Here is a 23,487-nt window from a genome sequence, read left to right as displayed (position 1 = left end):
TTTCTTTTCTTTTCTGCCAATATGCAATTATCTTGTACAGTATCTCCATGATGCATTTCTTTTTTTTTTTTTCTTTTTCTTTTTCTTTTTTTACCAGCCTAGTTAGAAGTCATCCAACTTTCTTATTGAAATAAAGCAAATTCGGAGAGTAGTCAAGTTATCCTGACTGAACTACAGGCTGGATGGGAGTTGGGCTTTGGTAAAATGTGGTCTTAGGTAAAATGTGTCTTTACAGCCCATGGCAAGCGCAAGGCAGCGAGTCCTACCTTAACGCTCTCTTACAGAATTGCAGTATCTCACATTTACCATGAGCTCAGCCCACGCATGTGACTGTTACTGTGGTTTATCTGAGACATGGTTAACTTGACTTTACGTTTAGACCATCAATAGTGATTTGAGCTGCTCGTGGTACAGCAGAAGTTGCCATACAGCAAACAGCCTAAAGCGTGTTTGCGATGTGAGCTATTACAGACCAAAGCCTGTTTCTCTTTCTCATCACCAGTTTCCTGGGAGGATAAAAACCATATTCAGACTTTACACTATGGAGAAGAAGTATCTATTGAGAAGCATTCAAAATTGGGCTGGTTGAAGCTTCAGCTCAACTTATGAATGGAAACGCTGTGTGGACAAGCTTAGGATGGCTTGTAACTTAATTTGCAGTAGCTTTCCGTAACGGTAAAAAAACTCAGGTTGGCTTTGAAATAAATGAAAAAAAAATACACAGAGGGTTTTACACTGATTTTACAACATGAGTTTGAAAATCACAAATTGTTAAAGTGATGCAATGCTGAATAGAAAAAGGAATCAGTCCCTGATACACAAAGGTGTTCAGCAGTGGGCACAGCACTTCGGGTCAGTGCCGCATCTCCCCGTGGGGCTCCTTTGCAGCGTGCAAGCGCTCCCTTAGCCCCCCGAATTCCTTCAACCGCTGGGTCTGAGCCACGCTGATGGACCTGAAAATCTTATCAAGGCTTGACGTTACAGCTGTTGGTGGTACTCAGGGGAAATGCGATGTTCCCACCAGTCCCAGCGCTGGAAGCAAAAAACCTCATCGTCGCTGAGTTATTTTCCACCACTTTCACTCCAACAGCCTATTTTGCCCGGTACTAAAAATCTGATGGCAATGCCTGCCCAGTGTCTTCCCTATAATTCCTCCGGTATCCAGAAGCTCTCCATGTGTTAAGCGCTCTAATCAGCCTCAGAGCTGCTGCTCTTGTGGTCTTCCACATAGCTCCCACTCGGAAAACAAGCAGTGGCTTTCAGCTGCCTTCCTCCAGGGCGAGGTGCGGAGACAGGGGCTGTGTCCCGGGAAGGAGGAAAGCCAACGTCGTGGCCCTGGAAGTGGGAAAGGGCTGAGGCTGGGGACGTCTCTTGAAAAAGAAAAAAAAAATAGTTATTTTGGAGAAAAGCGTGTTTTGTGTTGTTTAGATGAGGGGATTTTGTCTTTTGTAAATGTCTGGGGGCTGGGGAGATGCCTTTTCTTCCTCTGTGTACAACATTGTTTAGTTCATGTCAGAAGGGATAAAATTGGTCTATCTATGTCCATGAGGTTAAGGGGATTTTTTGCCAGCAGCGTAACAATTCGTAGGGTTTGATTTTTCTCTGGAAAAAAAAAAAAAAAAAAAAAAAAAAAGGCATTTTGAGAACAAGGCCTGGGTAACCAAAATATGTTTGTTTTTGTTTAAGGCGCTCAGTAGAGAAATCTTCTCTTGTCTATTGTTAAGAGCGAGGTCTAAATCAAAGGAAAATTCTACATATTCTAAAATATACAGACACCGCTTTGAAAGCAAAGCCAAGCAAAACTTTAAAAGAGACCTTCTCCTTGATGCAGAAGTTTCGAGTTAGTTTACTGCGCTGGGCTCCAGTGGAAAGAACAGCCTGAGAAACAAATCGCAAATCCACTTCTGGAGGCGGAAGTGGCGGAGAGCATTGTATTAATAGCACACAAGACCTTGCCACGGCGTTTCGAGTCCAGGGCTGAGCAGCAGCAGCGAGGAAAGGCTTCGCTGCTCGTGGGGATTTTGTTTTCTAATTTCGAACGGGAAGGTTTCAGCCAGCTCCAGACGGAGGGAGCTGAGGGCCTGATTCTCTCGTGCTGGGTGGTCCCTCCTCCCACAAATAACCCTATTGAAAACAGAGGGACTATTTGTGGAGTAATTTGTTTGTCAGGAAAAGTAGGGGTTGTAGGATACGGCCCCAATTAACAGCCAAATTCCTGGTTATTTTCTCGTGATAAAAACGCAGCGAGCTGTCGTGGAGATGCACGTCGCATCTCTCCGCTCGCCGTTTGAACTCCTGCCACTTGCTCCGTGCTCCTTCCCCCGTGCTTCCCACTTCCTAGCTATCCCAGACCGGTCCCAGCATCACGCTGGCTCGGTCAAGAGGTTTGCTTTCCTCCCTCTGGGGGCTGCCGTCATCCCCAGCCCTTTGCCGTGCCGGTTGGGATGAGCAGGGCATTGCAGGGACCATCCCTTGCAGCCATCAGCACCCGGGGGCTGCCCCTGAACTCTGCAGCCCCACCGCAGGAGCACGCGAGGCCGGTGATGTACATCATCCCTACACCACCTTCCAGCACCCACCGCATCATCCCAGCCATAAATGCCCATTTTTAATACAACCCACATACAGCCAACCCCGCTCCAGAGGATGTCCCTCCTGAACACAGTCCTTCTTGGGAGATTTCCTAACGAACACTTCACCACCAGCTTCTGAAAGGCTTTTAATTGCATTTTAATGTTATCAAAGGGCAGGCTCCCTGTGCCCCACGCCAGCTCAGCACGCCCGGTGCCGGCAGGGATTTTGGGAGCTGCGGGGCCGCCGATAGCAGCGCCGCCGTTTGGGGGTGGGAGAAGCGCTCACGGTATTTGTATTTTTTGTGGCTCCCTGTTTTGGTAGCCATAAGTCATTAGTGGTTTCTAATTTTTTTTCTTCTTCCCTTGCAACTGAAATAAGGGCTGAAAGAGTAGATTTGTCCCTCTTTTTCTCTCTCTTGGGCCCCCCCGGGCCCCCCCTTTTTTTTTTTTGGCTAATCTGAGGCACGCTGCCACATCTGAAGCCACTTGGCTCATTATGGATTTCATGGAAACTGATTCCCTGAAAGTGTTTCCATATGTGTGTTCCCAATATATCCCATCCTCTTCTAAATGGGAGTACAAACTCGCACACGAGCTGGAAATGGCTTCAGGATGTGACAGAGAAGTCATATGACTGGAGTGGCACTGTGTGTGGCCCTTTCTGAAAGACACGGTGTCCTGTGTGCTGGCTCCCATCCTACAGTAGATCCAGTTTCAAAGAATATCTTCCTTCCCGGATTCTTAAAAGCTCTTAATCAAGAAGCAGCAAGGGATCCTCTGTCCCTCATCCTCGGAAGGGACGTGTATTATTTGAACGGGGCTTGAAAAGAAAGTTGGGATGGGGAGGAAAAAAAAAGGGGCTTAAAGGGTGAAATTACAGAGAAATGCCAAGGGCTTCCCCCCCCGCCACCCGCCCCTGCAAAACACAGTTTCTTTGCGTCTGCTCGAGGATCAGATGGTATTTCTGAGTTGCTAGCATGCAGTGGAAAAGTACAATTCATGACAACATTGGAAACAAATATTTATACTGGATAGTTAAGGCACATTTTTCTGAAAAAAAAAAAAAAAAAGAAGAAAGTAATGAAGTCGACTGCTAGCCCCAATGTATATTATCTTCCCATTCACTGGATTTGTGGAGGATTCTTGTGCTGACGCTCTCCATTACTGTACATTCATCGCAGGTCTCATCCCTGTGGTTTCACCCCCTTGATGTATACAACTCTGCTTAGGTTGCTGTCCAAGAAAAGCCTCAAATGTTCCCTCAGATGCCTTGCGTCTGGGGCTTACGAAAACCGGCAGCGGCTGAAATTCAGGCAGGAAAAGCTGGGGAGAAGTGAGCGGCGAGCGGTGCACGCCTGCGTGCCTGTGTGTGTGTGCCGTGCAGCGTAGCTGAGCTGCTAAAGACTTATTTCCAGGAAATGTGATTTGCTTCTTGCTTCCAGAGTAATGCGTAGATGGCGTGAGACTTTAAACAAACTTTAAATGATATCACCAATTCCTTTCCACAAGAATCACCCAAGGCTGAAGTCACCGAGATGAGGTAGGCATGACGGAGAGGTTCAGAAGCTCCCCACCATCCACGACTTGCAGGCCAAAACCACAAACCAAGGACGTTTTACTTTAATATGACATTTTGTCCCCCTCGTGTGGTTCTCCTTAGAGAGGTCGGTGATTCCTGGCCAAGTGGAGCTTCACGAGTGGCAGCATCTTTGAACGAGACACAGGTGATTTGGGCTCTTGCCTTGCTGCTCCCAACAGCCCATCTAAGGACGCTTTTAAATGCTGAAGGGAGCAATTTCTACCCATCCATACTGCTCAATTTAAGATGAGCTGCTTCTTGAGGTACAGACAGCACACAGTGTTTGGGCATGCAGTGTGACCCAGCAAGGCTTAGGTGCTTACAGAACATCACCTCCTTCCTGCGCAATTCATCCAGTGCAACTGAGTCCAGCTCCCGTGGCGGAGCCCAGGCTGGAGAAGTGCAGAGACCCATTTTTACATTAAGCAATGTAACAGCTCGGCCTGGGAAACACTCTCCTTCTGTTGCACGAGTGGTTCTTTAATGGTCGGTGCTAATTATGTTATTTATGGGGTGTTTCTCCCAGCAAAGAGCTTAGGTGCCGCACCGTAAATTCCATGAAAACATCTATCTGTAAATTAATCCGTGGTACTTGAGGTGCCAAAGCCCCGTTACCTAAACACCAGGAGGCACAAGTTTAGGTGTGAGCTAAGGTGCAGAGGGACGGCCGGAGGAGATGTGCTAGATTTAGGTTCGTGCATTGTGTGCGAGGCTCTGAAGGGGTTAAAATGTTCCCTCCTTGCCTGGCTTTTGTGAGACTGCTGTGCTTAATAATGCTGCAGTTTAAATGGTCCCAACTAGGCCTTGAAGTTAACACCTTGTTGAGGTGAAGGAAAGAGGAGGGGGGCCAGTTCACACCTTTCCTGCTGCTATTGTTTGCAGGGAGACCTGCGAGGTGGGAAAAAAAATGCAAAAAACTAAGAACCTCCCCTTCCCCCCTATTTTTTCTGAGTGTTGAAATTTTTGTTGAATTAAAGGGTGGGAAAGGACATTTGAAAATACATTTCCGACCTTAAAAGCTTGCAAGCATTCAAACGAAGCACAGTCAACACAAAAGTTGACCAAAAGTGGGTGGGCAGGGCTCTGAGTGCTATTTCAGTGGCGCTGTGTGACCCTTGCAGCACGTAGCCACATGCTTGAGAGGAGTGTCCCTGAGCTTGGGCATAGGGCTTGCATTTGTAGGATTCAGGGACTAACAAGGAATGGATGCACGAGGAGGTGTCTTGGGGTCCCTGGGAATCGCAGTCCCAGGCTCCATCCCACAGCTGCATCCAGAGGCTGGTACGGAGCCTTTGGAGAACCAAAGACTGACCCGGAAGGGGACAGGAGCAGGATTGCGCTGTGTGTGATTCACTAAATGCTTATTCACAGAGGCAGGTGACAAGAATTTAACAAAATGAAGAGCAAAGAAAAACTCTTCCCCTGATGGAAGAGGATACTTGGAGTTACAGCTACTGAAAAATCACTGCCCTGTGCAAACACATCAGAAAGAATTCTGGAGATTGCCAAACTGAGTGCTCAGAAATTGGGAAATGTCAGTGCTTACACTGCCCGTGCAACCTTAAATCAGCCTCATTCTGCTTATGCATTATATTACAGATTTTAATTACAGGATCACATGATACTTTTCCCACGGGATTCCTGCCTCATTCAGTGCGCAGGATGGACAGTGCTAACTTAATGAGCAGCTCTTCAATATTTTGTTTTCTTCTTGTTCTTTGCATTTCCCCAGGCTTCGCTTATTGCAGAGCATTAAATTTTTCTCTGAAGAAGGAATTCTTAATTTCTTGATGGGCTTTGCTCTAATATTTCTGCCGTGGCATTTGTATGCAGTTCGTTGCAGTGCAAGATTCCCAAGAATCAAAAAACTTGCTTAGAAAAGAGTACCGAGACTGACTCTGAGGTGTCATGTAATTCATTCCCCCTTTTTTTGTGTCACCTACAGCATGACATTTTTTCTGCATTAAACCTGATGTTCAGACCTGTTGGCCACAACTGCAGCTGTGAATGGTTAGCACATGTGCAAATCAGGAGCCAGCGTCTTTGCTGGGCACAGAAACCAAGGAAAGGACTGACAGTCACCACCTGTAAAAATGTGATTTAAAGAGATTTTGGCTGAGTCACACAGGAACAGTGAGGCAGAAACACACAAAAAGTCCAGTTTGCTCAGAAAAATAGTCAGGTCTCCCTGGTCTTGTTTTCTCTTCCAATTTCTTTCAACAGTGAGTCTGGGAGATAGATGTCTTCTTTATTACACGGCTCTGATACTTGTCCACGGAGGTCTGCTTGTGTGCTGCCTGCAGGAGGGATCGTGTAAAAGCAACAGCACGCTCCCCTGCGATTCAGTGCTGTCTCAAAATGCATACGGAGAAGTGACTTTAATGCTGATATTTCCTACCTTTCTCATTCTTCACATGCTGACTTTAATGATATTCTTTAGTTTGCCCTGGCTTTGTGTATAGTTTCTGAGATTTAAAAAAAAATGCAAACCCCAAATATCCCCACCTTCCCAAATTTCTCCTTGCAATATCACACAAACATCTACCCGGACCATCTTTTAGCTCCTTTTATGCAGGTTTCTGCCATTCCAGCTCATGGAGCATCTGACAGCAGTCAGGGAAGGGCTCTTGGTCAGGACTGGTGTGAGGGGCAGGGATGTCCCCGTGTGTCACCAATACTTGCCAACATTTCAGAAAATGAGACTCAGGACTCCTCAATTTCATTCCAGTCTCTGGACAAGTGTCTTTGTAGGGACATAGTGTCTCCTGCCCATTTTAGGCAGAATGCTTATAATTTGTTCATATTTAGCTGGATTTTCATGGCAACATCTCTCACACAAAAGCCACTCCTATTACAGAGTTCAAGTCCTTACTTCAAAGCATGGAACTGGTACAGCTTTTCAAAGGGAGACTTCTCAGAGCTTAAGATTAGTAAAACAATATATTTTTCCCAGCAGAAGAGTTTCAGCTGAAATTTTAAAAACAAATAAATGCATAAATCACAATTTAGCCCGAGACAGACGCCCAGCATGGACAATTTCAGCCAGAACATTTAAAGTTTGGCAAAGCTGCATGAGACTGAAAATCGTCTCATAATGTGAAGTTGTGTGGCATGCTTCATACCAGGCGATTTTATCAGCTGTAAGTAGTCCAAGCTGCACATACAATTCATAGACGTAGATGTTAGGGAGAAAAAAGCAAACAAACAAAAAAAATTGTGGTAGAATAATTAAAGCTACATCCCAGCCTGAATCAAACAAATGAGCAAAAAATATATATAAAATCTAATATCTACTGCATAAGACTTAGCACTGAAGTTCCCCAAAAAACAAGCGGATCATTTAGCTGCTGGTAAATATGGAACTGAATTTCCAGTCTGTTCGGTGACTTTAAAATACCACAACGCTCAGTTTTCTTGCATCTTTTGACCATGCATTGACCTGACGTGCTGGACATTTCCCTGTCAGACATGTAAAATAAACCAAGGGGTCCTTTGTCTGTTTGTTAATGACTTTATAGCATAAAACGACAAAGCAAATTGCAGAAATGACAAATTGCAGTATTTGTTAGCTACAGAGTTATCCTACAGCCCTTTAAAGCTGACGTCAGCTTGCTATGCCCACAAGGAGTTAAGCTATCCACGGGACGTTATGATCTTTAATAATTGGAAGCGATTGGCCAGAGTGCTGTAAACCTGGCAGAAATTTGTTGCCTTGTTTTCTGCGAACCACAAGCACAGCGTATTAATTGAGAAATGAACGTTAACAGGCATTAGCTGGCATCTGTAAACTGGAAGGGAGGAATGACCACGGCACTCGCTCAGCTCTGAGCAGCAGAGCTGCAAAGCTGCCACAGGTAAAATTGTCTTTTAAAGGCGAACGCAAAACTATTTTAGTCGGCTGTTGGCAAATCCCCAAGTCTAGGGTTTTTAATGAGGCTTCTGCATCAAAATAAGTGAAACCACATGGAATTTTAATTGTTCTTATTCTAAATATGAAACACACTGGTGAAGTGTTCTTGAATCTAGTATCGGAGCATATATATTGGCACATTAACGTTACCACATTTCTGCTCTAAGCATGTATCTCTCAGAAAACCTGAGTGCCGGGTTGCCTTAGAGAGGAATCTAGATTTTAAAAAGGTTTACCCTGTGCTCCTCCTGAGGTAAAGCTTTTGTATGTAAAAGATACATTTTGGTTTTGTGTTGTCGAACGCTGCAAATTGATCAGCTTCTGAGGGGAAAAGGAGATCTCTCGCCGTGCTTGTTGTCATGTTTCTCTTTCGGGCGGCACGGAAGAAAGGCGATTCTTTCTGCACAAGTGTGGTTTCGCAATTTTGCGGCCACGGTGTAGGGCGGGAGGATCTGTGCTTCCCCCACTTAATATACGCTATCACGAGAGTGGGAATTCACAGATGCAAATTATTTTCTTGCTCTGACGGTGGAAAAATTAGCATAAATCTTTAATCCTGCCGGGGAGAGGAATAAATAAATTCTGTACTTGCGCTGTCATGTTACTATATTGCCGATCAACACTGCTGCTTGTGTGCAAGCAGATACACAAAGATGGGTGCTGTACCCAGAAAAGCTGCTTGTGTTCCCAGTCCAGCAGAGATGCATACATGAATATGCATCTGGTGTTTGCAAGTTAGAACCAAAGTCAGCTCTCACACAAGAGGACGGAGCCCAGAGAAGAGGGGGAAGAGAGAGGGTGATACAGCATCAGTGAGACTGCCGAGCAATGAGGATGGCAAGAAGCTGACTTTTAGAGATGACTTTTAAAATAGTTTCCAGCCTCAGTTGTTTTAGATGTTTTAAAATATGAATCATAGAAAACTTCTTCTGGTCTCTGAAAAAAAATCTTTACACAGTGGAGATTCAGAAGGCTGAGGGAGGAACCAAACCTGTTGCAGGGTGTTATGAAGACAGCAATAGGCATTTGGGAAAAAGGGGGGTCAGAGACCTGAGTGTGCAGGAGTGGTGCAGACACAGCCACAAGGGAGATAAGAAAGGGCTATGGTTATTTGGCCTTTGGGTAAAAAAAATAGGATTGTGTTTTGCACAAGCAGCCAACAGTAAAAACAAACAAGTGTGAATTTGCTAAGTATGTAAGGAGGTCTGTAGCCCCACATTAGAGATGCTTAAATGTGGTGTGCACAGTCCTGGTCATACAGGACATGCATGATCTCAGCATCCCTCTGAGTAATGTTTGGATCTAGTCCTGAAAAAGAGATTGGCTTTTAATGTGTAAAATTATGTGGATAGTATTGTTATTAAAAAAAAAAAAAAAAGTATCAGCTGCAAAGAAACCAAAAATGCCAATGCTCTTCTACACCCTTGCATTCATAACAGGTCTACCTTTGATTATAAAAGTCCTGTTTAGCTTCTATCGGGGTAAACTAAAAGCAACTCTGTTCATGTTCAGAGAGTTGCAATAACAATTAAAAAGAAAAAAATAAGGGGGGAGTAAGCAGTAGCAGATTGAAACTCGGTATTTTGAGCAGCTGGGGAAATTATGTTCTAACCTTATATTTCCAGATACATATCAGACCTGTTCACAATATACAGGATAGTGTTCCAAAATTACAGCTTTGAATCTGGGTGGTATCGCCTCTGGCTATTGTTTGCAGTTGGGAACGAAAGAAGTTGCATCAAGCAGCGGAGTGTTTGCTGTAAAGGTACAAGTTATATTACATTCCACGCTGCTGTGGTTTCAGGGCTTGATGATGGAGACAGACCCATTCACCCCTAGGTCACTGATTCGGTTCCAGATAAAGCTAATAGTAATCACATTGTCATCAGGAGGTAAAAACGGGCTTTTACTGCCCATGTAAAGCTCTGTGCTCGCGGTATCTCGTGAGACGACGTGCTATAATCCCCAGGTTTCAAGCTGCGGGAGTCGGGCTCCTGGCTGGCAGCGGCCCAGCTCCTCCCATCTGAATCCCGGCTGTGCCTGAGCTTGGCCCCGCTGCTGCTTAGATATTGCCTGATACGGCCTTGAATTGATGGCGTAGGCTATGTGGGCTGGCAGAACGGGGGAGAATTGTGGTTGAAGTCACAAAGCGCACCACACGAAGTGGCAGGGGCTGAGCCTCTTGCACACGCTGGTGTCTGCAGCTCAGATCCCAAACCCGCCTGCAAGGAGGAGCAGTGCCGCATCCTGCACTGGGCTGTGGGGGGTGTTCAGTGCTTAGCACATCAGTTCGGCACCTACAAGACCCCGCGTTTTCCTTTAAAGCAAATTAGATTCGGCAGCTTGGCGAGAGGTGGATCTGAAGGCTCGTAAAGCTGTAGATGTGTCAGCTGGGAAGCGCAGGGGGAGCCGATTTGGCGTCGTGGGCTTTTCCTTTCATTATACCCCACTCTTTCCATCCTTCTGTAGAAGGATGCGTACATCTACCTACTGCATACTGGCTGAAGCAGTTGCCTCTGTTCTGCACTGTACTTTTCCACCGGGCTTTTTCTGTTTCTCTCTGTCCCTTTTCCCACACCTTTTATGTTTCCCTGCTTCTCTGGCTCGCGGCGCAAGCTTCCACCAACCTTTTTTCTGCTCCTGTCCACCCCGCAGCCTCCTAAGCAGATCACCAAGCTGCTAACGTTTGCTTTCCAGTTCTGCTCCTAAACTTTGGCCGTTTGATGTGGGATTAGGAATTAGGCAAAATGAGTTTACCCATCCCTGTTTTGTGTTAGAATCAAATTCGCAGTGTTACCATCCAGACGTTTACAGTAGCCATAAACTGTGTGGTCTTTTTTTTTCAACCAGACTGCGCAGGCTATATAGGAAAACAGCTTCTTTCAATAGCAAAGCGAGTGCTGGGCTTGTAATTTTCCACAGACTGCCCTGCAAAGTAAAAATTTCATCTTCGCTATCAGCTCAGTGGCCTGGCCCACTTTGAAACCCTTCAGACGCAGCAAACGCCATTTGTCAGCCCTCACCTAAATAAGTCACTTCAAGGCAAGAAGCGGGGCTCGGTCACCCCCGGTGTAACTCCACTGGTGTCAGTGGTGCAGCTCACTCGGTGTTGCCAACTGCCGTACGTTTATTACAAGTTGCACAATAATTGCCCTTTTTACCCCAAACCCCAGCTCCCGGAGGCATGTGCTGAGGTGGGAACCCCAGCTTTTCACGTAAAACCTTGGTTTCCAGAGAGGCCTCAGCAAGCAGCTGGATCCACGCGACCCAAGCGCACCCTCAAAGCTCAGAAAGCAGAAGGCAAATCAAATACAAGTCCACATTTCTATTTTTGGCTCTTTTTCAATCTCTCGATTTTTGAGATTTTTCTTTTTTCCGGGCCTGACTTGTGACCTTGGAACGCTTTGGGTTGGCAATGCCGCTCCCTCCATTGGCATCAGGGGAGTCAGACCAGGGATGAATTTGGCCCAGCACTTGTAGAAGAGAGGTGTATGACTCTGTTCCTTGCAATGTGTTATTTGATATGATCTGCTGTTCTTTTGGGGGCCAAAAGAAGTGGGTTTTCTTAAAAAAAATAAAAATTAAAAAAAAATCTATCATCACTTGATACAAAAAATGGTATTTACAGAATTGTTTTCCCCCGTCTTCTGTTATAATTTTTTAGGTGCTTCAGAGCTGGGCCCATTTTCAGATCCCAGGCAGTTCACAAGCATTTCATCCCTCACTGAGAGCCGCTTCTCCAACCCACGAATGCACTATCCAGCCACCTTTACCTATACACCGCCAGTCACCTCAGGCATGTCACTGGGTATGTCCGCAACCACTCACTACCACACCTACCTACCACCACCCTACCCCGGCTCTTCCCAAAACCAAAGTGGACCTTTCCAGACCAGCAGCACTCCATATCTCTACTATGGCACTTCGTCAGGATCATACCAGTTCCCCATGGTGCCGGGAGGGGACCGCTCCCCCTCCAGGATGCTTCCTCCGTGCACCACCACGGCCAACGGCAGCACGCTGCTAAACCCTAACTTGCCCAACCAGAGTGACGGTGTGGAGGCGGATGGCAGCCACAGCAGCTCCCCAACCGTTTTGAATTCTAGTGGCAGAATGGATGAGTCCGTTTGGAGGCCGTACTGAGATTTCTTCTGCCCGGCCTGACCTCTGCGAGCCAAAAAACAAACGGTCGACTAACTACGAAGTGCCTGGTTTTTGTTTTTGTTTTTTGTTTTTCCTAAAAAAGAAAATAGATTTTACCAATATGTGCAACTGTGTAGATGGGATGATAATGGCCATAAATAACACGAGAGTTACCAACACACCACCACCCATGTTTCAGATTATGTGGATCAAAGCACATATTATTTTTTTCTTGGAACCGTTTTACCTTGTTTCGTATTTAAAATGTACTTTTTACACACAAAAAAAATCCCCCCCACCTTTTTTTTTTTTTTTTTTTTTTTTTTTCCTCAAGTGTTTTAATAGCGAGTTCTTTTGCCAATGAGGAGAGAACGGACTCCCCAGCTATCAGGAGAAACATGGTGATGCAAGGCAAAGGCTGCATTCCCTTTTATTTTTTAACAACTAACCATGAACTCCAGATACAGTTGCAATCATACAACGTACGGGACCCTGCTCACACAAGTAGTGCAATTCAACCGGCTTGTATTGGTGCACATAAAAAGGAAAGCAAAGATCAAGTTGCTTCCATTTTGCCATGATACATTCAGATGAAAGTAGCTGTCCCAAAACTCTGTCCAAGCCTTGCTGCAGATAACAGTTGGAACTTCTCTGTGTTCATTGCTTTTTTGGTCTGTTTTGTTTTTTTGGGGGGTACTTAATGAGAACAAGTTTTCAAGTTAGGCTAGACAACCCTGGGGTTTCCTTTTTGCTTTTGTGTCCATTCGTTTTGCCTTCGATTAGCCAAAAACCAAAAATAAAACCCAAAACCTTTAAAAACAAAAAGAAAATGTTATTACTTATGCAAAATATGAAAAAATGGCAATATATATTACTAGAGCCAAAATGGTATACATAGTATTTGTGTTTGGCTATGTTCTTTTTTATATTTTTTTTAAATTATAAGTGTGTAAAATTTGAGGTTGTTTGCTAACATGAATCATCATATAACTTTAAAAGAATATTTATAATTATTTAATGACATTTGGACCCTTTAAACGTTTCTTAATGTAATGATATATCGACTTCGGTCTCTAAAAATGTTTGTTGTTTTTTTTTTCTTCATCACATTTCTGCAATGGTGTAAACCTCAAAACTTGACCCAACTCTGAAAAGCAGTTCCAGTGTGAACCAGTTTACAATGTGACTTAAAAATGAAAAACCCAACCCAAACACATCCACATCAAATGACTCTGGATGTAGGATCTTTTTATATAACTTATGAAGGAAATATTGTGTTTAAAATATTTTATTAGCTGTCTGGTTGCCTTCAACACAGTCTTGCCTTTTAATCAGTACTTGTGGAGACACTGGAAAAATGGTAGGAAGGAAGAAATGTTTTCTACCCTTCCCCTGATTTCTTTCTCTCCCAGAATTTTTCTCAGAACTTCAAAATTTGAAAGTATTCATATTTAAAAGGTTCTGACAACATGATTTGAACTCTGACAGATTTTTTTCCCAACAGAAAAATCAAAGTCATTTCAAAAGCTGTACTTTAAAACTAATCATTTGTTAAGTTTCTCAGAAATGGGAGTAAGGGAGAACTGGTAAAACTTTTTCCTCCCCCTGAAATTTCAGCCCATTCTATGGAATAAAAAGGTTCAAAGTTGAGACAGAAACTTACCAGCCTGTTAGGGAATCACCCATCATTAGCATTAAATGCTAGACTCCTAAAGCTGTTGTGTTTACTTTGCCATACCAGAGAAACAAGCACAAGCTCAGCAATACTCGCCTCCTCAAACCCAATGCTGAAGATAAAAGTCACCTTAAAGCCACCCCGGGGCTCCCAGGCATGGTGCACCCACACAGGGAGAGCAAATTGCACCCGAACCCCTTAGCCAACCTGTCTGCTGCCCAAGTGCCCATTGGAGGGGCCCACGTTTTGCCCACCCTTGGTGGAGCATTAAGCACGTGCTGATGGGGTTGCCCAAGCATTGGTCTTAACCCTTCAAAAGGGCTGTGACCGGCTGGCCCCCAGCACCCCCTCCTTCCTCTGCCTTCACATAGCCATAGCCAACGGTCAGGTTGATGGTTGGGCTTGAGGATCTTGAAGGTCTTCTCCAACCGAAATGATTCTGATTCCAAGCATCCTCCTCAGGGGCTGCCAGTCACGACGATGCTCCTCGGCTGTACTTGGGTTACGTCCAAAGTATCGCAATAAATCCATGGTGGGCATGGCCATACAGAGCCACGAGCTCGCTGGACACCACAGCCACCATCACCGTTAGTTGATAGCAAAGCTGTTAAACTAAAACGAGTCATCCTTAGCATGGTACATTCCTCCAATTTGTGTGACTACGTGCTCTTAAAAAAAGTCTTTGCCTTCTAAAGGTTGTATACCAAGTATGCTTAAAGTATAAGTAAGACACTTTTTTTTTTTTTTTTTTTTTTCTAATAGTTTTCCTTCAAAGATGGAAGCTGTAATTGATTCTATTTATTGTTGGTTTGTGGTAGCTTGAAGCATACCACTGTCCATTTATTTGTAACTGTAAAATACGTTTGTTAGTCTCAGCAGCACTTAAAAAGCCAGTGTCTGGTTACACATTTCAGTTTTGTTTTTTGTTTAGTAAGCAAGAGAAAAAGATGTACTGCCAGTGCAAGCTGTTTCCTATTTAATAAAAGGTACTATATTTGTACATTATTTGTTATTGCTGAGAAGGGCTTTTTAAGGTTTACTGTATGCATATTAAGTAATTTTTAGGGTGCTTTTGTGTTGAAATGTTGTTAGAGTGGCTGCAGGCAGCAACCCAGATTTTTTTTTTTTTTTTTTTTTTTTTTTAAGACTTTGTTGTAAAATTCAAGCACTTGGTTTTTGTTTCTGGATAAATCCAGCACAGACCAGACTTTTGTTTTGCTCAGTACCGACAGAACTCTGCTTGTGTCCCCATGGTTTTTGACCTGTGCCGCTGGGGACAAAACGTTCAAAACGTCTTCTCCACCTGGTTGAGGAGCACATTCCTGATCCCTGCTCTGGGCTTCCATCACACCGTGCAGGCTGACTTCTGACTCTGCCTGCTTGAGCAGACAGATAGAAAGGAAAGGATTTTCTAAGCACTTATGGATGGAGGAGCACCAGCCTGTTGCCTTTCGGGAGATCCTGTGCTCCTGAAACCTCGTGGTGCCTTTGGAAAACCTCTCCCCGTCCATCAGACTGGCGACTGAGGGAGTTGTGCAGGCTGACACAGAAATGTACATCCAAGCTTTTTGAAAACGTTTCCAAGTCCACTTGGAAACGCTTTTGATTCAGGATTTCAAACCAAATATATATATATAATAATAAGAAAAAAACAACAACCAAAAACACGCATGATGTAGTTAACCTTGTGAGATTATCTGACATTTTGCGAGGTGCTTAGCATTGACAGAAAGGAGCTTTCTCTGAAAGGTACGACAGCCCTTCCCTTCTGAGTGGCAATCTTTGGCACTGGTCGTAGATGTAAAGATAAAAAATTGCCTTTGTTACTCTCCAGCTCTCTTATCCTACCAAAGACTTACTTCCAGCAGAACAGGCAAGATGTCCCTTTTTGCTGAACGGGGGATTAAATCCTCCTCCCCATCCTCCCGAGGCTAACCTCATTGGTGTCAGTGGGTCGGGACCAAGGATAAAACAAGTTATTCTGCCGACAGCGTCCTTAGCGTGGCATTTGTCGTTTCTCTTCAAAGACCAGCTGCTGTGTCTTTCGTAGCGTTGACCTTCTTGCCAGCAGCCCCCTGAGCAAGGGTTTACCGGTTTCGACAGGTGCCATCTCGAGTGGGGGAACTTTTGCACTTTCACACTTAGCAAAGCAAAGCTCCGCCGCAGCCGGGGGAGCCTGCCGTTGAACGCAGACAACAAGCCATGAACAAAAGCAATAATTAAAACCTGGACCAGCCATGAGTACAAGATCAAAGAAGCCCAATTCTCTGAACCCCCGAATTTCTTCTTGTTTTTAAATATAATGCATTTCATTTTAACATTTTCTGAGAACTTTTTAGATGTTTGTTTACTTCCATGTTTACAGATAACTCTTTGCCTTTTTTTTTTTTTTTTAATGCAGTACTTTTAAGTATATCAGCCAAAACCATACTTTTACAGTAACTTTTGTTTTAGGTAATGAGTGACATTCCATTTTTTTGTTGTTAAATATGCTTTACCAGTCTTGAATTTCTGCTGGAACAAAATATTTGTAGCATTTTGTGTAAATACAAGCTTTAATTTTTTTTTTTTATTTTTTCAAATGCTGTCACCGGAGATTTGCTTTTCATGCACATATTGTACAAACACATTCTGCTTTATGCCACAGATGATGATTGTGGATCAGTTTACTTCAACTTCAAAGGGACTATTTGTATTGTATGTTGCAACTGTAAATTGAATTGTTTGGCATTTTCTCATGATTGTAATATTAATTTGAAGTTTGAATTTCATTTTCAATAAAATGGCTTTTTTTGTTAATGTTCTTCTCTGCTTCTTTTTCTTCCACTATCTCCTCTTAGCCATGCAGCTCATTTTCGTGACCAGGCAGGGCTGGGTAAAGTCAGGATGCGGTAGGACGCGGTAGTGGCCATTCAGCAGTGGTCCCATCACTTTCTGCAGTGCTTAAGTTTTCAGCTGAACATAAAAACGAATTTCCAAGTCTACAGGTGGTAAAGGACACCTTCTAAACCCAATCTCAAATGTTGCTTCTTTTCCTGAGTCTTCAAACCGTAAAAACCCATGTTTCTTGGGTGAGTGCATCTTGCCAGGCTGTTAACTCTGAAACCTAACAACTGCCATTAGCGGGGACGTTTGGGTGCAGTGGGGCTGTGAGCAGACCTTGGACGAGGAAAAGCCGGAATAGGTTTCCAAACCAGGAGGAGGGATTTGGGTTGGTGGCGCTTTTCCAGCATGGGGGCAGCACTATCCCCACCTCTTCCTGGTCAGGCCTGAGGAATGCAGTTACAGATAATCTTGTGATTTGCATGGCCCGAGGCAAGAACAGTTTCCAAGGAGCAAAAGATATATGGATAGGGAGGAGGCTGGGGGAGAAGGCTATTTTTCCTCCAGCCTAGTGTCAGGGGTAGTGGGAGATGCAGCAAATGAAGGTGATGTTAAGTTCACCAAGGGCTCTCTGCAGGAGGAGAGGAGAGGACAGGACTTGTTTGCAAGCTTTGTGTCTGGTTTCGTAGTAAGTCTGTATCCTTTCTAGCTATTTCTTGAGTCTGCAATAAAGGAACAGTAGCACAGAGATGCATGAGGTTCTGTTCATTGCAAGAAACCCTTAACTCTGAAGTTTAATGAGGAAACTGGAGTGTCACTAATACTGCCTTTGTAAGCTCTGTTTGCTTTACCAAGGACCTACACACTTCTTACGTGGTGGTTGAAGGCTGATGCTCTTTGGGGGGTTGAGAGTACTTTTATCCCAGCCCATAAAAAAGTTTTATCCAAGAGAGAGGAACAAAGCAAGCCAATGTCGTGTGGTGTGCTGCTGTACGAGTAGTTCTGGGGAGACTTATGCTATAAATATTAGTGTTAAGCCTTTCTGCTGCCCTCCCATACGCAGGTTAACCCATCTCAGCTAGTCAGAGCACAGATGGAGATTCATTATATTCCTGCTTTCATGGTCCAGATGCTCGTAAAAAGAAATACATTTTCACCATTTGGCCGGTCAGTGGAGGCCCAGGGAGGCCATGCCACCTCCATCGTTGGAGGTTTATAGGGCCCGACTGGATAAAGCCTGGAGCAACCCAGTGTGGCCCTGGAGCTGAGGCTGTCTGAGCAGGAGGTCGGGCTGGATACCTCCCCTGGTGCCCTCCAGGCCCCATTATCCCACAGCCACATGAGTTATGGGGAGAGCTGCCTGATGCAGGTAGCTGGCTAAGCTAAAAGCTGATCATGCGGTTGTATAGATAACATAGTCAGCTAAAAACAACCCCAGAAACAAACTTTGAGAGGATAAAATTCTTGCATAGGCAGGCTATTGAGAAGTTACAGCAGTCCCTCCATCTTTTGCTGGTTTCTGGCTTTTTTTCTCTGGGATGTCTACAGCACACGTGGTCAGCACAAGAACCAGACCATCACTCTGATCCAGGACAGCTATTCCCACACACTTTCCCCTCTTAGATTGTGTCGGGGGTGTTGCTTTTGACTCATTTACCCTCTTGTTGAGGTCACTCTCATTGTCATGCCCTAGCCAGAACCACCTTCAAGGCAAAACAACCAGCGCTGGTCAGCCTCGAGGACTGCCCAATGTGAAGACGTGTGAAGTGGGGGGAAAGATCAATTTCAAAATATTTTTAGGAAATATGATTTAAAGATGCTTCCTGCAAGGGGTAATGACCGTTGCCTTTCCTACCTTCTGGTATCAGCAAGCAAATTCTTGCTTTTGCGTTGTGAGGGTTGAGCAAGGGCTCCAGAGCTCTGGAGCCAGGCTTTTGCTGCATGCGGAGGGCAAGGTCTCACTCTGCTTCTCCCTCTTGGCCTCAGTTTTAACTTTTTAATTTCCTGTGGCTGTAAGCAGCACCGGTGGGGCTCAAAGCAAGCCACATGTTGGCAGCCACAGGCCTAAATCAGCCTTTTCTGTGCCTAAAACAAGCTCTTGGGGAGGAACACGGGGGAGATGGAGCGGGGTCTGACTTCACAGCTCAGCACCAAGCCCTACGTTGGCACCAAATAAAAAAGTTCATCAAGCTGCTTACTGGAGGAAAGGAGGAAATAACCTGGGGATATATTCAAGGATTGGCATGCACCATCTAGTCACCTTCTGCATGGTCAGGAAGGAAGTGATCGGTATTTTGGGGTGAAATCCATTCTCCAGGGGACTGCTCATAGATGGCCAATGCTTTGCATATGCCATATATATGTGATATGGGATCCGCTCTGGCTGGAGCCCACATCTGCGTAGCAGAGGGGATGGTGCAGCACTGGAAAGCAGCTTCACAGCTCATGCACTCAGCACATGATTAAGGACTTGCAGAGAACACCCTGAGATAATTACTCTCCAAAAATAGTTATTGGACAGGTTAAAATTACAGGAAAATCCACTAGAAACCTGCAACCTGTGGATAAGTGATGGGACTGGCTGTGGTGGATAGCATTTTGGGAGCAGGTGGAACATTTCTACTCAGCATCTTGAAGGAAAACCTTTAGTGTGAGCAAAACCAATTAAATACGTGGCATTCGAAAGGGCTGTCTTTGGCATTCTGTAATTGCATTTTTTCCCTGCGGATCTGCTGGTGCAATATCAGCCCGGGATGCATGGGCATACAAAGAGAACAAAGCTGAAACTTCCAAAAGCGTTTGGTGACCTGTTGCGTTGAAAAGAAAGCAACTTGGGACTTAGGATTTAATTTAAAATGGAATTTATCACCTCTTCTCTGACTTGCTTTCACGCAGAGGAATTGCATGTATTATTTAGGGTAGATGCAACCTGTGTTTCTAAGGTCTTGAATTTCCCTCATTGATGCTAATTCGCAGACTTAGCCCAGCTAGAGCTCTTTATCTCAGCTGTCTGAAGCACTCACTGACTTCTCTGTGCTCCAGATGCTATTACAATTAGAGTGAGAGAATAAATGAAAACCCCTATAATTATATTTGTAACATCTTGTAAAGATGACACAGATTACCTTTGGTTCTGCAGCTGGGATATTTCAGCTTCATGTGTAATTTTCCAGGCAGCTTTGGACCCCTGCTTTTATGCCTCAGTTTCCCTAAATGTAAAAGAGGGAATTTACTATTTTCTTACTTTAGCAGGGTGTCCTGTGCACTCACTGTTTATAGGAGCTTTGAACGTTTTTTTTTGTTGTTGTTATTTAGCTCTTTTTACTACAAACCCAATGTTTGGTCTCACACCATTGGACAGTGTCCTTTGAAACAGCACATTTCTAAACCACATGTTTAGAAAAATTGACCCAGTTTCCAGACTGCTGATCTGGTCAAAAAACAATGCGGAGCTAAGGCCAAGTTGTGCTGTCTCAACAGATTTCCTCGGCGTTTGCAGTGGGGCAGGGAAACAAGCAGAGAGGAGCTTTGGGCTGCGGTCCGTGAGCGCGGCGCTTGGCCGCTCCCTCCCGGCAGCTTTATCGGGATGAGCAGCTGGAGCTCGCGGGATGTCCCAACACTTAGAGAAAAGCAAACAACCCCCCGGTAAAGTTGATATGCTGCAGCAACTTGCCAGTGATTAATGGGACCGCCGGGCCAAATGCAGATGGTGATTACGCCAGTAGAGATCAGCTGAAGTCCCTCTATTAATAGCCCTGCGTTTTTGGATGCCAGCATTTCCCAGCCCACACATGTCAGTGTTATCAGTGAAAGATCACTGAAAGGCTGCTTGGAAGGAGCCTCTGTGCATCTTCTGGTCTGACAGCGGCTCTGTGCAGGACCACCACCACCAGGTCTGCTCACCTTGTCCAGTGAGTCTTGGAAATCTGGGCAGGGAGATGGAGCCAGGGCTCCATCAGGACATCCCATTCCCACTCTTCTTCCACCACCCACCCCAAACCTCCCAAAATGCGAGCTGTGGCTTTTCCCCTGGCTCCTTTCTTTTGTCTCTGGGTTTGGAGATGCAGGTTTTAAAACCTTGTTGCATGTCTATAGGAGGCCAGTGCCTGGTGGCCTCTCCTTCCCAATCCTTCATCTGTGTTCCTCCAGGCTCCGACTTTAAAACTCTTTTAAAAATAAAATCGAAGTGCAAACACCGAGACAGTTATCCCCCCTCAGATTACTTTTCCATTTCTGCAGTTGAAAAAAAAAAAAAAAAAAAAAAAAAAAAAAAAAAAAGTCCTTACTAGCTTAAAATGATGATACTGTTGCATCCCAGAGCTGTGAGGTAGCTTCTCCCAGGAAAGTACAGCCTTTATCCCTGCCCAGGGCACTGCAGCGTGCGAGGCAGGTTAGGACATGCCAGGAAAAACGAAATGAAGAAAAAGCAGTGGCTTTGTCTGCAGAGGGGAAAAGGGGAACAAGAAAAAAAAAAAAAATGCAAATAATCCACACAGATCTCTGGAAACCTGACTGTGAAGGATCTTTTTCCCTTTGTTGCCAGTGGCGGTGTTCTCCTAAGTAGGATGTCCTCATCTTTTAATAATAGCCAGCCCAGATGCTAACGTCTATTCTGCAAATGCTGCACAAGTGAGAAGGAGAACAGCTGATTTCTGTTAAGATGAACACCAGAAGAATAAGCCAAAAAGTATGAGAAATCTCCCGAGGTTTTTCTTTGTAACCCCCTGTTTGGCAGCTGGATCTCAAAGCCGGGACTGATAGCCAGCCTCTACTTCTGTCCCTCTGCTGCTCTGTGCTGGGGGTGAAGGTGCATTTTCTGCACTGCTCACAGGCTTTGAGGAGCAAACAGCAGCAATAGCAGGAATTTTGCCCACAGCCTGTGGCTTTTGTAAAGCTGTAGAAAGGACCAGTCAATGAGGAGTTTGCTTGACATGCTCCTTGCCACAGAAATGGTAACATGGTGGACAGGGGCCAGGGGCTTAAACTGGCTTCTTTGTTCCATCTTTTTTTTTTTTTTTTTTTTTTTTTCTACTTTCCCCTCCACCCTGTTTTCCTTCATTAGTTATTTTATTTGTCTGGAAGAGAGTATTTCACGCTACTAGATAAAGACAGGATTGTCTTTTTATAAGGTATTGTACTGGGCATTGAGAAAGATGTCTCTTACTCCCCTCACACCACTCCTTCCATCATATTTTCCTTATTTCCTTCTGCGATACTCTCCAGGCAGGCATCTTGAAAATCACAGTAAAATCACTCATGGTTGTAATGCACTTATAGGTACTGGATGGAAAGTGTTAGAGAAAAGTAGGCTACGAGGTAACGTGATATCTCGTCTTTCTGTAACGGGGCAACGACCAAGAGGAAAAAGACGGGACAGTGCCTCATGTTCACACATTTTTCTCTCATGCTGAATGGCAGTCCTCGAAAACAGTTCCTAGAAACCAGGGAAAAAAAACAATTGTGAAACGATGGGGAGAACTCATCCAATGTTTAGGATTGCCTGCTAATGACTGCAGATAAAGATGTTTACAGAGAACTTGTGCAACTCTTCTCCTTGCCAGTGCGTGAAGGTTTAGTACATGCTGTTTCAAACCTCCCCGGCACCGCCTGACAAAGAGGATCCCCCCAATTGCTATTTTCATAAGTTTCCAATTAGAAACTCATTTCAGTCGCTCTGCTTAACAGGGCACATTGATTTTTTTTTTTTTCTTTTTTTTGCGTGCTGCATTTGTTTATTATACTTTTTTTCGGGATAGTCACGTTAAGCCTGGCACTTATTTTATTGTGGATTACTGGCCTGAGGGAGCTCGCCAGCTGAAAATACCAACAGAAAACATGCTGGTGGACTCAATATTACCTGGTTATTGTTGCTTGGGCTCACTGATCCAGGTCTGTGTGGCACAGAGGGACAAATCCTGCTCCCACTGTGTCAGCAGTACGGGGTGGTGGAGGATGGAAAGGACCCTGTGCTCGGGGCTGAGGGCATTTGGCTGCTCGCAGACATACACCTGACTGCATCAGGCCTCCTCATCTGGGAAAAAAAACTAGAGAGAGGTAATTTAGGTCATGTGCAGCGTGACAGGACCCAGAGACAGGAAAAGGGAAACCGCTGCTGCTTGAGAAAACAGCGGCTGCGAGGAGCTGGCACGGTCTGAGCCCGGGCAAGTCCAGCTGGGGCAGTTCATGCTGACCCCAGCAGGACCAAGGAATAAAACCCCAATGAAAGTGGATGAATTAGTACACCCCATAAACAAAAACCCTCTCCAAGGCAAATCTCTAAGCCCAAATCGTGGCTTTCCTCTGGAAGCAGCAGGGCCCTGAAGGCACTCCTTGGTCCAGCTGCCCCAGAAGCTTCTGGAGGTCTGGGGTCAGTGTTCAGGCCTTGCACTGGGGTCTTTCTTTCTAGCTAAAAACAAAGCTAAAGCCAGAACCCATTTGTGCTTTGGGGAAGTGTGTGCTTGCTGACGTCACTGTCAGCTTTGATGTCACTATCGACCCTTTGGCATTGCAGGTGCTGCTTTGTTAAAGTAATTTCACCGTAAATCCTCCTGACCCGTGAGGCTGATACCAGCTGGGATCCATCCCTTCCCCTTGGGTGCAGCCCAAGCCTGTCTCTGGTGCACTTCTCCCATCCCATCTTGTCCTTGCACTTGCCAGCATCTTTCAGTCCCACACAGGTGTTGTGGACGAAGATACATTAAAAATTTAGCAACCTGGCAAGTGCTTGCTCCTTGCTCAAGAGCTATGAAAACATCCACCCCACAGAGGAGAAGCTAATACTTAA

At 44.9% G+C, this 23,487-nt stretch overlaps 1 protein-coding gene across 3 annotated transcripts in view; it reads left to right on the top strand.

Moving 5' to 3' along the window:
* RUNX2 (RUNX family transcription factor 2) overlaps window positions 1–23,487 on the top strand; it is a 148,618-nt gene that overhangs the window by 68,785 nt on the left and 56,346 nt on the right. Inside the window, exon 5 of one of the 3 annotated variants that reach the window (XM_035321098.1) lies at window positions 11,727–15,530. The exons of the other annotated variants lie outside the window; for them this stretch is intronic. Within the exon in view, the coding sequence (XP_035176989.1) occupies window positions 11,727–12,205 (479 nt within the window). The 3' untranslated portion in view covers window positions 12,206–15,530. Of the gene's footprint in view, window positions 1–11,726; window positions 15,531–23,487 lie in introns of those variants that run through there. 3 annotated transcript variants of the gene reach the window in all.

Source organism: Oxyura jamaicensis, chromosome 3, assembly GCF_011077185.1.
Source record: "Oxyura jamaicensis isolate SHBP4307 breed ruddy duck chromosome 3, BPBGC_Ojam_1.0, whole genome shotgun sequence".
Lineage (NCBI taxonomy): Eukaryota > Metazoa > Chordata > Aves > Anseriformes > Anatidae > Oxyura > Oxyura jamaicensis.
The sequence above is the reverse complement of the archived record's forward strand: the minus strand, read 5'-3'. Positions and strand labels throughout refer to the sequence as shown.